The sequence below is a fragment of the Mytilus galloprovincialis genome, chromosome 1 (genome assembly GCF_965363235.1).
Source record: "Mytilus galloprovincialis chromosome 1, xbMytGall1.hap1.1, whole genome shotgun sequence".
NCBI lineage: Eukaryota > Metazoa > Mollusca > Bivalvia > Mytilida > Mytilidae > Mytilus > Mytilus galloprovincialis.
This window is the reverse complement of record NC_134838.1, coordinates 108,599,462-108,614,957: the sequence shown is the minus strand read 5'-3', so window position 1 is coordinate 108,614,957 and position 15,496 is coordinate 108,599,462. Positions and strand designations below refer to the sequence as shown.

Genomic DNA, 15,496 nt, shown 5'->3' with positions numbered 1-15,496 from the left:
ATATACAATTCAATATGCCAGTTTGTTTATTTATTTGACATTTTGTTTATTTATTTATATGTTCTGTCTTGTATATATTGTTTGAGGGAAAGAACAATCCTCAGATAAATCTTGAAAGTACATGTGTAGAGATGAAGTTAATAAACAGGTTAGAGTTTTATCAATTATTTTTTTTGAAAAGTCTTAAAAAAAAAGGTTATTAATTACTTTTTTTTTAAATCTAAAATTTAATGCTTTTCCTAGGAGCCTATATATCTCTTATAAATTTTTGCTCAAAATCAGGGTCTTATATAATTCTAGCTTAATTAAGCAATTAAAATAGGAGAATAGATAGAGGTATTTTAATCTGTAATTTACATAAACTATTTCGAATGCAACATAGTAAAAAAACTTCCTTTTGGGAAGAAATAGATATATGAAACAAACAAATTTTTGGTTTACTATTGAAAAAAACATAGGAGAAAACTTTGTTTTAAATGTCTTTGCATGTGTATTAGTTTCATCTGCACTTAAGTTTTTAAATTAAAACTCTTTTTGAACAATTAGCAAACAGGAAATCACTTAGATCTTATCAATTGTTAGTATGTTGGTTCTTATTGTTGTTTTTTATCGCTGATCATACCTGATCAATTATGTATTGATAAAGGTAAACAGTTATGGATTCTTGTTAAAATCCCCTACAGCATGATAACACCTTTTTAAAGTAATCTTCAAGGTTTTCTCAATAGGGTGTAATTATCTTCCCTTTAAATAATACTTAACTTAACCATTGGGACTTCAATATCTGCTAGAGTTTTTAGGTCGTACTTATAGCGTCAGCTTTTGAATTTGATATTTAAAAAAAAGTCAACAATAGATGATATTTTAAAAGTCGACCACGTTGTAGAGCTATTTATTCTATTTGATGGTATAAGTGCCTAATTTGGAGAAATTATTCAATTGTGGTTTATGGTTATGTGTTGTTGACAAATAAAGCATGTATCCAGAAAAGATAACAAAGGATAAGTTAATACGGTCATGTAGTTTTTCTTTTAACCAGAGACCAAAAAGTTTAAAACAACGAAGACTTTCAAGGTAAATTTAGTTTTCTAATCAATACATATTTTTTTTTATTATAGATTTTCTTGTAAAGCAAATCCAAGGATTTGTATAGTTAGACTAACTATACAAATCCTTGGCAAATCAAAAGTATTTTTATGTAAAACTAGTGCCTAAAAAAAAAATTCTGACAAGAATTATGGGTAAAGGAAAATCTACAGTTTATTTAGTTGCATATTATGCATTTGCCGAGAAAAAAAGAAAATTCCTGAAATAGGATGCATCCTACCATATAGCTTTATTTACTTAAAAGAAAGGAGTGATATTTTATCTGTATTTATAAATATTTGTACAACACATTTTGAGACCACAGTAGCCTTGAATCTGAATAGAATCAGAGTGGAATCTCTTGTTTATAATCAATAAGTTTATTATACAAATTGTGTATATAACTTTTAACATAAAACATATTTTAAGATTATGACATATTTTGTAAAAGAGCCAAACCCTTGAGTTTGACCATGTGAAGGTATTTATAGCAGGAGGATGTTAGTGTTGAAGTTTTGCCAGATATTTTGCATTTTACAAGAAAATTACCAATAATTCGCTTTATTAAAGAGGTGTAATATCAGGGGGTTTATAAAGCTATAAAGGATGAAATAATTTTCTCGTATATATAATTCTTGATAGAAAAATCTAAATGTTTCAAAAGATGTAAAACTAAAGTAGTAATTAATAATTCCATAGGTTGAGATATTTCTAGATTTGAATCATTTGTTTCACCCTGGATAATTTAGAAAAAGGCCAACATAATTAAGGTTTCATTTTACATCACAAAGCTTTAATGTCATATAAAATGCAGTTCTTAATTAAGTTGAATTACTTTTACATAATGCTATCAAATTTACAGCAGATTACAATTGATTATCTTATAGTGCATCCAAACTCATTTATAGACTGAAGTTTAATGTTGTTTCTATACTCATTGTCACAATTTGGAGTTCAATGTAGGGTTATTTTCTCAGTTATAACTGGGAACAGTATATCAATATATACATGTTTCTGGTAATAATAACTTCAGCTTTTCACCCAAAAATGGGTTACCTTGACCTAATTTTTTTTGTATGAATGACTTGTTAAATGGTTTTTACTTAAAATTAGGAGCTAATCAATTTCTAGAAAGAAAAGAAGAAGGATATTTTATAAGTTTACATGTCTTGGCTAATAAAACTTGTGTCAACTTGACCTATGCAACTGAGCAAGAGAAGTGTAAGCTGACTGTCTTGAATGCCTTTATAGACAAAGGCATGTACAAAGCTTAGATAACTCTGACCTACCTGTTATGCTTAATTTAATGTATGTCAGTCTATCGCTGCATTGAAGACCTATTGGTGACCTTCTGCTGTTGTCTGTTCTATGGTCGGGTTGTTGTCTCTTTGTCACATTCCCCATTTCCATTCTCAATTTTTTTGACCTAAATTTTATGCATGAATGATTTTACCAGAAGTTAGGATATGATAAACAGCTGAGTGAGACCATTACCTTATTTACAACTGCAACTCTTTATTATCAATATTTGTTTAGTTATAAAAAGTATAACTATTTTAAGTGTAAGGCTGTGGTTGTAAATTGTTTATGCAATATGCATTGACCTAAATTTGTGTGACTACATTAAAACATTTCAAACCACTTTTCTGTAACCATATTAGCTGCAGAAATGTGATTAATAAAATCAATGATTTGTAAACAAATCCTTGATGAAAAAAGATGCAATATAAAACTCATTGAGACATCAACCCAACAAACCAAGTTGAGAACTAGAAGTCACCATGCTATTTATCAAGGAATTGTATATTTTAAATATACAATTCCTTGTATTGATGTAATATTTCCATGGATAAATTATAACACTTATTAAAAGCTCTTGAATTTGTATGCCTTTCCTAAGTAAAGTTCCAGAGATATCCAAAGACCTGACATCAGTATAAATATTGAAATATTTTTTTCCATTAATTTGAATTCTCTTGGGCCATATTATATCACCAATGCCTACCTTTTAAACTTTAGAGGTCTATTTGATTACATAAAACAGCATTCAGAAAACTGGAGTTCTAAAATTTCACACATTTGTTCTAAAGTAATTAAAACAATAAAATTATGACATATTTTGATTTACAAGTAAACATGAACATAAAAATGGAGGTACTTCAAATAGAGTTAAAATAACATCAAAAACAGATGTTTTTTTTAATCTTGAAAATAACATAAGAATATCTCCTTGAGGGCAAGGAACTACTCTGCCCCTCCCCTGGAGTTTTGCACATGTGTTTGAAGTTATTTTTATCATGCAGGAAGACCAGTTTATTTTTCCAATTATTTCCCAGTATAGATCAATTCTACACTGAGGCTAATAGGAGCAATTTAACGGCTAATATTTACATCACTATCATCAGTCTGTGAAGCAGTTTACAACCTTACACAATAATTACTTCTTGAAGAATCTTAGCTATAGTTTACTAGAACAGATTAATTTTGAAAATCTTTATAAAAACAAATCAAGGATATTTAGCAGAATCTTAGCTATAGTTAACTAGAAGTGATTAATTTTGAAAAAAATTTAAGAAAAGAAAAAACAACTATATCAGGGAAAGAATTGGGCATTCATTTGCCTTTCTTCGACTGTCACTTCAAGATTGTGATGGTGGATTTGAATTTGTAATGGAACATCTATGTTTGCCTAGAGAGTGCAGGGAATGTCATGTTTTGGGGTAATCGAAGGACTTGTCACCCCTAATGACATCATTGGTATTTACCTGGAACCAATCAAAATGTATTGATTATAGTCGATTGAGTCGATTTGTTGACAAACAATTTTAGCAGAGGAATAAATCTACCTAATTTTACATAATGTGGAATATATGTTTATATACAACTTAACAAATTCCATGCCACAAAAATTTAAAGGATAAGTTAACAAGTATTTGTGACAATTTATTTAAAAAAAAGCCCTACAGAACAATTTTTCATTATACAGACTATATATACTAATTTATCGAACTTGTTCTGTGAGATATATGCTAACAAACAAATGCTACCAGTCTGTTATGGAATAGATGCAACATAAAGAAGAGTTTCTTTTAAGTGTCTAAAACTTAAGAAATTGTGCTGTTGATTGGGGTCATTCAGAGGTTAATGAGGCTTTGACGGACAATGAATTGATTGGAATTTTACAATAAGTGACTATTCGATGATCTCCTTGGAGTAAAAGAAGATATATAACTTGACCATTAATTAGGCTCAGTGAAAATATATATTGATTTTACTGGATTAATGTCAGCATCATGGTGTGTTCTTTTTAAAAAAAAACTTGATTTGTTAACATACTAGCTTATTTGTTTGCATCAGTAATTAAAAATGAAATTTTTTAACAGACTTTTGGATCGAGTCCAGTCAGAGCCAGCTTTGAAGGAAACTGGATCCCAGTTTATTGTTTCAGTTACTAATCTGCTGGAAAAGTTACTAGACTATCGGTAAGTAACCTTTATTTTTTGTGTTTTATAACTTCTTTTAAAATTGTTGAATATTTATGTTGTGTCTTAAATAATCATTGGCGGATCCAGGGGGGGGGGGGGTTCCGGGGGTTGGAACCCCCTTTTTTTTTGGAAGATCAATGCATTTGAATGGGAGCATATAGCTGGAAACCCCCTTTACTCTTGGTTAGGAACCCCCCTTTTTCAAAATGGCTGGATCCGTCCCTGATAATAAATGCTTATTACTTTATAGCATGAAAAAAATGAAATCAAAGAGATTTAAAATTAAAAGAGTACAATAACTGTGGCAATAGCATGTATTGTGGTGGGCAGGAATTATAGGGTTACTTTAGTTTAGGAAATTTAAATCATCGAAGTCAAGTAGATATTTTAGTTATGGACTCTACTTATCATCTCGTAGTTTATGCTACAGTTTTCCTCAGATACTCTTTAGATTGTTTAGTGGAAAAATTCAAAAGCATCATCTTCAATCAACACATCTTTCAAACAGACTTCAGAACTTCAGTATCACTTTTAACATAAATACTTTAGACAAGAAAATTCCAGAAGCAAAATCATAACATTTTATTTAATTGGTGGAAAAATGCTTTTCCTATCCAGATAATAAGAGTTTATGTTTTGTAAAATTGCATCTGTTGAAGAACAACTGTGTTATAAGTATTGACAGGAGAATTACTCTTGAGGAAGTCATTACATCCTTTCAAATTAATTCTGAATGCTTTCTAAGTGATGATGTTTCTTCAGTTTAATCTGTTAGGTCAAAAAGTATCTGTTAAAATACAGATGGTGGAAAAATGTTTTAAAGATTTGAATGTTTTTGGAAGACAAATGTACAGATGTATCAACTACAAATTTTTAGGTGCTTCTTTCATGAATATCTTATAAAACATGGTAAAAAGGATGATGGTTAATTAGGGTTTAAATTTTGCTTTAACTGACTTGTATGTGATGGATTTTCTGAAACTTTTTAGGCTTTAGTAAAACAATGTTTTTAGTTGTTAGAATAGATATGGTTCTGAATATCTTGTGACCAGGCAGATAATTATGGGTAACTCTTCAATTTTACTCCATAGATTTGAAGATACAACATTCTGTGTTTAGTTTTTTTCATGTTTTGCCTGTTTTTACCCTACATAGATGTACTCAGTAAGTAATATTTACCTCAAGAATGCATTAAAATGGGAATCATTCATGACTGTTTTATGATTTTCTTGCATTGCAGCTAAGACAATCAAGGGAGATTCAGTGTAGTAATACATTTTATGGGTTTACTTGTGTATATATTTATGTCTTTCTTTCAAAGTTTGAGTTAACCACTTTTTTAAATGAAAAATCTTATTATTGAAAGAACGAAGCTTACAAACTACAGTCAGCAGATTTTTTTTTCAATTAATTGAGACTCACTAAATCTATTCTATCAAAGTAATGTTTGTAACTGGTCTGTTATGAGGATTTTCACTTTGGAAGTACAATCATACTTAGTATTTTTGCTTGTTCTTGTTGAAGAGTTTAATGATTGAAAAGGGACACTTTCTACAATTCTTGTGCAAACCTATCTAACACAATGGGTGGTGAGAGCTGCATGGTGTTCTGTCATGTTTGCATTTCTTTTGCAACATGTATTAGAATATTGCTATTATTATTTTTGGTTTTTGGAAGGGTTTTTTTCTTCAATTTTTCAAACTCAGAGGGAAAATTTAAGGTATAATTTTAAGAGAGAAATTTTAACTACAACCACAAACACATATTACTACAATACTACAATGACATTGAAATAAAATTAGTAATGCTTAAGATAAATCCATGTTTATCTATAAAACAGCTCTTTAATGGTATACACATACTGTGATAGCCAGGAGATTATAAACAGTAATGACACTAGATACTGTTATACTGTGTAAAGTAATCAGTCATAAATTGACGACTAGGGGCAGATAACTGTGTTCTTTAATTTGTGACAGTGCCCTTGAGGATCCTTGAGGTGGATTTTACAAATCACATTTAAATTGAATTAAAGGGCTACTTGGTAATGACTATCACTGACCACTATAAGAAATTCAAGTACCAAAGAAATCAACAAGTGTCAAGGTTATAGAAAAGATACTCTAATTCAAATACATTGTAATTGTCAAAATGTTTTACATGTACTGGTTAAATAGCAATAAAAAATTAACTATTATCAAAGGCAGATATGTAAATATATACATGATATTTTGCTAATGAACTAGAAAGTTTTCTCTTTTGTCAAAAATAAAAGATCATCTTTGAAATTAAATTGTGTACCCTGTGTTACAGAGCATTGTACCATGAGAACCTCTTCTATTGTAATATGGTTTTCAATGCTGCCGTATAAAGACTATTACTTTGATGCATATAATCCTTCAGCTCAAAGTTAAATATAACTTCAAGATCATGAGAATGGATTTTTTTTCTTTTACAGACAAAATTATGATGGAGAAGAAAATAGAGACAAACGCATGCAGTGTACATTCAATATACTTGTAAGTATTTTCTGTCCAAGGCAAATGCAGGCACAGGTTAAACATTTTGAAAAGGGAGGTTCCAACTCAAAGAACACAAAGAAATGATCACATAAAAAAAATGAAAAAGGGGGGTCCCACCCCCTGGGTCTGCCAAAGCACATGTATGCACTTTATATACAAGGCATATTGACACGGCAACATTCAATATTTTTGTAAGTGTTTTCAGTATAAGAGAAAATAGTCTTGTCTTTTCATGAAGTTTGATATATCCTTTTTTACATACGTTTCTTTGTACTCTATGATTGTAACATTACAGATGATAAAACACAGTATTGGACATACTGGGGTAATTGAATTAGTTTGGATTCAGAACCTCTAATTTTTCATGTAAATCTCTTGTGAAATTGTTTATAAAACATTCTAACATACAGATGTGCATACAGATGTATTTTTATAGGATGAGTTCTGTTGAGATTTTCCAGAAGTAGGTATATTACTCCTTGTTGGTGGAAAAATCTAGGTTTAATAGTGTTTTTCATATAAAACTTGTGGAAAGCTTCTGCAGAAGTCAGCAAAGTAGTGTATTGGGTATAGAAATCTAGATACTATTCTATCTTCTCATTTCAGATATTAAGATCTTCGATTGTTTCAAAATTTGTGTTAACAAGTTTTTATAGTTTTAGAGTAGATTAAAAAAAATGAGTTTGTTCTCAGGTCATCTTTTTTTTGTTCACAGCAGACTTTTTTCAGTCAAAGTCTTGGTTCATTTCTCCTCAGTAAAAATTGAAACTTCTGTTTATAGAACAGATAATTGTTTAGGCAAGTAAAAATCCAATCTTCTGCAGCATTGAAAGAAATAAAATCATCATGAAGTTGTTTTTATACTCATCAGTTCTGTCAAGTAAATCTTTAAATTCCATATATAGATGTTTTTATGTCCAGAGTTAATATCATTTCTTTCCTTTTAGTTTAACTTTTCTTCAGTTCATTGAAATAAAATTCCTAAAATAAAACTGCATTACTTCTATCAGTTATCTGATAACTGACATGTTGGTTATTACCCATTACTTCTATCAGTTATGTGATAACTAGCTAGCTGACATGTTGGTTATTACCCATTACTTCTATCAGTTATGTGATAACTAGCTAGCTGACATGTTGGTTATTACCCATTACTTCTATCAGTTATGTGATAACTAGCTAGCTGACATGTTGGTTATTACCCATTACTTCTATCAGTTATGTGATAACTAGCTAGCTGACATGTTGGTTATTACCCATTACTTCTATTAGTTATGTGATAACTAGCTAGCTGACATGTTGGTTATTACCCATTACTTCTATCAGTTATGTGATAACTAGCTAGCTGACATGTTGGTTATTACCCATTACTTCTATCAGTTATGTGATAACTAGCTAGCTGACATGTTGGTTATTACCCATTACTTCTATCAGTTATGTGATAACTAGCTAGCTGACATGTTGGTTATTACCCATTACTTCTATCAGTTATGGGATAACTAGCTAGCTGACATGTTGGTTATTACCCATTAGTTATGTGATAACTAGCTAGCTGACATGTTGGTTATTACCCATTAGTTCTTTAATATAATTCTGTCAATCTTAGCTGTAAAAGTACAATATCTATTTTCAAACTTTTATAATTTGATCACAGTAACTCTAACAATCATAAACAAGACAATTGATGGTTTCAACCCATTGCTTTCAAGACTGCATAAACCAAACATGTATTACCCGCGGCCAAGACTTTTATAAATTGTAACTTGGATGGAGAGTTGTCTGATTGGCACTCATACCACATCTTCCTATATCTATACGCTTTATCAAGTATTATTAAAGATTTTGGTTGGTAAAACCAAAACACAAGAATGCATCTGATGTGACCAGAATTAGGTGTTGAACTGGAGTAAAATTGATTTTAATTTTTAACAAATTATTTGTATATTTTTATCAAACTTTGAATTGAACTGAGCAGTTACATGTTGGTGTTTAACACCACTTGGCCCTCTTGATTAAGATAAGAGTCAAACTCACCACGTCAGAGTTGACCTCTTAGTGATCACTGTAGATTAGCTACTGAGACCACACACATACTGAGACTCATCCAGTAGTTAAAAATTAATTACTGGTAGTTATATTTAAGGGTTTTTATGCTGTATAAGAAGGAACAAACAGAATCTTTTGCAACTGCATCTTTTTGGGAATTCTATTGTGTTTCTCTTACATGTTACAATGTATAAGGCTACATAGAAATACATAGAAAGATACAAATAGTATAAGAGGGGCGTAAAGGGAGGGTATCTGCACAGAAGAACGCAAAATAAAATTACCATTTCATGATGAAGGAACAATTAAAAATGTCTTGCATGTTGATCTTAATACCGATTTCACGAAACACAGTGAATAATGAACCTTTTTCACGGCTGCACATGAAATAAAAATGACAAAAATCGTTGAGTATCCATTTAGAACAGAGTGCTTAGGTGATCAGATACATGTATATATATTTCCTATCTGAAATCGCTACCTCTGATGTGGTAAATTCTTTCGTTGATGGAGGTGCCAGTTCTTTATGTTTAATATCAAAATCATGTTTATACAATGTGAAAACACAGAGAATGTTGAATGTTTGGGTTATGGTTTTATTTATAATTATTGAACATTAGTGTTTTTCCTAGAAAATAAATTGATTTACTGAAATAATGTGATCTTGAATTTTGAATTAATGGGGCTTTGATAGAGAAAAACTAAATGTTAAAGGATGGTGCCCCACTTTTCACAAGCCCTTTACTGAAAACACTGATACATGTTCATAGTTACATAATTATGATGTATACTAACTTAAATTAAATCTTCTCTGACAAGATAGATTTTTTATTTAGTGATCATCTAGTAATAATCCTTGAGGGTTTACATATTTTCAAGTGCCTTGAACTACGTCATAACCTAGAAAACCAGACCAGTGACCTGATCAGAAGCTTGTTTCTGATGTTCTATCATTAACCCCATTATTGATTAAAATGTTTGAAGACAAAAACATGTACACCTGTTTGAATGGCAGATAAGATAACTTTGTTGTTTGTTCCTTGTTTGTCAAAAGTTAATTAACCATATCAGTGGTAAAATAGGCATCAATATTTGAAGCATTGTTTGGAAGGTGAATAATGAGATATGATGTACAATGCCATTATTTTTTAGTTTTACTTCCTAGTTGACATTTCTTTATTGATAAATGATTACTTTTGTCTGACAATAATTTCTCACTGACAAGTAAATATCAAATGAAAAAAAACAGAAAAGATTTATCTTATAATTGTTTAAATAAACAAACAGATGAACAAATTTCCTTCTATTGATTAATACTTTGAAATACTTTCAGTTATGTTCGATATATGCACCTGTGTCTATTAAAAGTATATTATCCTGGACCCCTTAATTCAGCAAGAAAATGCTCAAAGTATTCCTGATACTTATCAGCTGGTATTATTGTTAATTTGTATGGAAGACTTCAGTGAGCAATTATTTTTTTGGACAAACTGGTTCATTCCCACAGCATTTTGGTATTGTTCCTCTTTGAGGCTGACTTTGGTGGTTGGACTGTCCAATATTATTGATTCTTGTTACTCTTTTTATGTAATATTAACTATTTTAAAGATGAAGGTAATTTTGTTTTTGGAATATTGAAACTTATGCCCATATGATAAAATATTATTAATTCATATTATATGAAAAATTCCAATGTAATCATAGTATGAAAAGTAAATAGTTAAGGAGTTCAACATAATGGGAAAAAAATCAATAATTGACGATTTTCTATTTGATGATGAAAAGGTAAATGAATATTGATTCCTAATGATGACTGATGCTAATCTGAAGAACAAGTCACAACAGTAAAAAAAAATGAAGTCATATTTAGGTGTGAGACTAGTTCAGCATTTATTAAAAGTTACTGATGTCATTTTCAATAGTGTTTTTCCATGTTAAGTCACTGTTCATACAGCTTCCCACTCTGATGAGAAATCTTAAACTATACTAATGTTACGATATTTACAGCTACAGATTTTTTTTTCATCAACTTTCTGTAAACTTCAAGAAATATTTCATTTTGAATTTTTAACTATTCAGAATTTCTATCGAGACAACAAAGACAAGCGACGAGAAATGTACACACAATATATTAAGAAATTGTACGACCTTCATAATTCATCCAGAAATTACGTAGAGGCAGGACTTACACTTCAGTTGTATGTACAGTTATTGGAATGGAAAAGTGACGAGATCCACAGTGAAATGGGATTTCATCCGGAACCACAGTGTGATAGGAAAGAAAAATTACTGAAGGAAATTATTGAATGTTTTGATAAAGGAAAGGTAAGAAGCATTTATAGTTATGGCCAAAGAATTGTGTATTCAAACAGATGGATACATCCTTTCAATATTAATATTAGAGTAAAGTAATCAATGTACATTTTAGCTTCATTTTACCGGTATATCCTGTGAACTTTGCGCTAGAGAAACTTCACTAAATCATAGATTTTAAAAAAAGTTTCAAAAATCAATATTCCAAGTGAAGCCATGAAACTCTTTGTAATTAACTACAATAATGAGAAAAAATATTTCAATTTCAAATTTTCTATCAACAAGGACTTGTCACTTTATATCCATAATAGCTGAAAAATTTCTTGTGTAGTAATTTGATAAAAACTTTTTTAATGAGTCCCACATCGATATATAAGGATTCCAAGTTGTATAAGAAGTCATTATCTTTTATAAGTCTTTACCAATTAAGGGACTGCTATTAAATTGTTCTCATTTGAGTTATAGTTAATGTTGTCATCATTTTCAGTTATGGGAGTATGGTATCCCAGTTTGTAAAGATTTAGCAAGTTACTATGAAAGTCGGTTGATGTACAGAAAACTGAGTGAGATATTAGTAAGTATTACACCGGTTGTAAAGTCGTAACCAGTAAAGATTAAAGTATTCTAGATCATTTGACTTTGCATGTATAATGACATAATTATGTTTCCAACAAACATACCTTTTAGATAGGAATCATTCTCAGCCTTTGGTCTCATTGAATATCAGTTTTTCAAAAGTCAATGAAACAACATATTTACCTCATCAAAAGACATTATTTGTATAATATCCTGCTTTTTTACAGACTTTCCACTTGTTGACAAGGTGAAAGTAGAAAAAAGTAACTTTGTTGAATTTTTGTTTCCTATAAATGAAAAAACTTGCATTACAACAAATGTAAATTTTATTTCTCCAAAGAGATGGACAATAAGTTTAAGATATGTTGTATTGTCTTTCAGCAAAGAGAAGCATCTTTTTTCACCAAGATTTTAGATGGTGTACAAGTAAATGATACTGGAACTTCCAGCCAGGAACAACCAAAGTTTTATCCAAGACAACAATCGGCATACTTTAGAGTGGCATATTATGGAATGTCATTTCCACCATTTGTACAGGTGATCTATCATAATTTTCTGTTCTCAAATAGTTTTATGTCTACACTCTAAACACTCACATATCATGGTCTAAGATAAACAACTAAAATGGGAATATAAAAAAAGCTATAGCTTTAATGTAGTGTTATTTAGCAGCTGTGAATTTCAATGAGTTTTTAGCATTACTATTTTCTGATCTGAATTGGAACTAGCATTATCTTGTACATGTATAGGAATTTTGTGGTTCCCATTAAAAAAACATAATTCACTGCACTCATTGTTATTCAAGATGGCCACCATACACCTTATCGCTATTTGTCCGCCATTGCTGGAAATCACACAGGTTCCCGTAAAATTTTGACGTCATAAAACAAAATGTCTGACGCCACAATGGAAAAGTGATTGTTGTTGACGTCAAAAGTTCAAGCGGACGGGTCAGCCGGGAATAGCGATAAGGTGTATTGGCACTAACATGTTTGTCATACCCTCTCAAACTGCTTTGCAACATGCAACTTAACATTTACCTCATCATCCTTTGGTCTCTGGTTTATACTTGTTTTATTGATTATCGTACCACATCATTTATATTTATATATACATCATGTTTCTGAATAGCCCATAGTGAGTTTCAGTTTGTTTTTCTTAAAAAGAAAATTCTTTTAATTCCATATAAAATTTTTGGTCCCAATATGGTAAATATTTATCTTATCTATGAAATATTGTCACAAATTTTTAATCATAATCATTATTTAACTTATTTTCAAGTTTTTAATTCTTTTCCAGAATAAAGCATTTATCTATAGAGGGGATGAATGTCTGAAACTTCAGGACATTATAAATCAATTGACACAAGAGTTCCCATCAGCAGAAATACTAAAGACCAACAATCCTGTGGAAGAAAGTAAAAAATATGGAGAAGCACAATGTATCCTTTCAGATTAGCATTATTCAGTTTGTCATATTTATAAGTATTCACTGGTGTTGGACATATATTTTCCACTTCTAATTCGAAGAATTCTTATGTTAAGCTTAAAAATTCTCACATCAAAATCTTTTTTAGTTGCATGTGCATGTATCGGGAGTAACAAATAATTTCTGTACCAATAAGACATATAAGTTTTAAAATAAACTGTACTAAATTTTTTTTATACAGCCACCTGTAATGTTTATTTTAGTTCTTTACATCTGCTTCTGAATGGTCAGAACTTTTTCCTACAAAGTCGTTGAAATTTTTATGAGATATTATTAAATCATTCTACAAAGTGTCAGTTATAAAACCTTAATTGAATAATAGACATACAAATAAGTGGTGTGAAACCTGTACCTGATCCAAAGAATGCCTACTCCTCCGACCAGAAAGTACCAAGAGAAGTAGAAAAGTTTTATGAAAGTAATGATGTAGACACATTTCAGATGGACAGATCATATCATCAGGGAAAGAAAGATAGAGATAATGAATTCAAAGTAAGAAAACACTTATGGAGAGACGAGAGCAAATGCATTTAACTGCATCATTCATAAACAAAAAATTAAAACTACAGCAAAGCTTATTGAAAAATTCCTCACACATTCTTCCATTGTTTTAACACTAAGTTTAAAATGATCAGTTCTTAAGTATTACGAAGTTGAAAGTCATACTTTTATTTTCAAGTTGTACCGAATTTATTTCATGAGAATTTGCAGTATTTCATCATATAATTTCTAAAATAATGCTGATGTCTAAAAATATATATTTACCTTTACAGACATTGTGTACAGAAAGAACTGTCATGAAAACAAACCATAAATTTCCTGGAATATTACAATGGTATGAAGTAATTCAGAGTGAAACAAATATATTTAGTCCTGTTTTGACCGCTATTAATGCTGTTAACAGTGCCTGTCATGAGTTACAGGTCAGCATTGAAACTTGTCGTAGAAGTTGTAGCGACAACAACATGAAGGATTTATCCAGACAACTTAATGGCATGATAACAGCTCAAGTACAGGGAGGCATACCAAAATATCAAGAGGTGATTAGGAGAGTAGTATATAAATACATTTGTTTATGTACATACAGTTTTTTAATATTTTCATCACACTTTTCTCCAGTATTAATAAGCATTACAAATTCATATTTGCTCAGAAATGTGACAGTGATGAGTTGAAACATGGTAGCACTTTGAGATTTGTCGGATATCTACTTTCTATTTGAAGATATTTTGAATTTTTCGATATGTTGAATCAACTTTAGATTTTCATCACACTTTTCTCAAATACTACCAAACTAAATGAATTCATATTTAGTCATCATATTTGCAGCGATGAGTTGTAAGCTGTAAGGACTTTGGGCCAGTAAATTCAAATGTCTAATCTAAAGGACTGCATTTGTTCTTTATCTATTTTTTGTGTCAATGACATTCAATCATTAGCATGATTAGATTGTTGTAACTTTATACATGTATATCATTATGATGTAATATATAGCTAAATTTTGTAGTTTATATGTTATCATTTCATTGTTATATATAGTAACACTTCGTAATTTGTGGTTGTATTGTCGATGCTGATTGTAATAAAACTTTTTAATTTTAGGCATTTTTCTCTGAAGAAGTTACAAGGTCACATCCATCAGAAAGTGACAATGTTCAAATTTTGAAAGATCAGATAAACCTACAGGTAACATCTTATTAAACTGTTTTAGATTATGAGGTACATATATTCAATTCTAGTCCATTACGAACTTGCAAACAAGTGTTGGCTCAGGTGGGAACATCTGTCCATTAATCTCTCTGTCCATCAAAATGTCTATTCCTCAATCCATACGTCATCACTTTTTAATCTGAAGTATAGCTTATTCAAATTTCAAAAAGGGACCAATTTTTAGTAAGGACCTAAAAACATATCCCATATGTATTAAGTCTTCAAAATAGGGCCTTCATTGTTTGTCAGATTTTTTATGCCCCACCTATG

The 15,496-nt window shown here is 30.3% G+C and overlaps 1 protein-coding gene across 1 annotated transcript in view; it reads left to right on the top strand.

Moving 5' to 3' along the window:
* LOC143050148 (dedicator of cytokinesis protein 4-like) overlaps nucleotides 1–15,496 on the top strand; it is a 108,633-nt gene that overhangs the window by 75,329 nt on the left and 17,808 nt on the right. Inside the window, exons 39-47 of the mRNA XM_076223800.1 lie at nucleotides 4,470–4,568; nucleotides 7,030–7,090; nucleotides 11,219–11,464; nucleotides 11,940–12,026; nucleotides 12,410–12,565; nucleotides 13,328–13,469; nucleotides 13,839–14,008; nucleotides 14,290–14,556; nucleotides 15,119–15,202. Of these exons, the coding sequence (XP_076079915.1) occupies nucleotides 4,470–4,568; nucleotides 7,030–7,090; nucleotides 11,219–11,464; nucleotides 11,940–12,026; nucleotides 12,410–12,565; nucleotides 13,328–13,469; nucleotides 13,839–14,008; nucleotides 14,290–14,556; nucleotides 15,119–15,202 (1,312 nt within the window). The remainder of the gene's footprint in view (nucleotides 1–4,469; nucleotides 4,569–7,029; nucleotides 7,091–11,218; nucleotides 11,465–11,939; nucleotides 12,027–12,409; nucleotides 12,566–13,327; nucleotides 13,470–13,838; nucleotides 14,009–14,289; nucleotides 14,557–15,118; nucleotides 15,203–15,496) is intronic.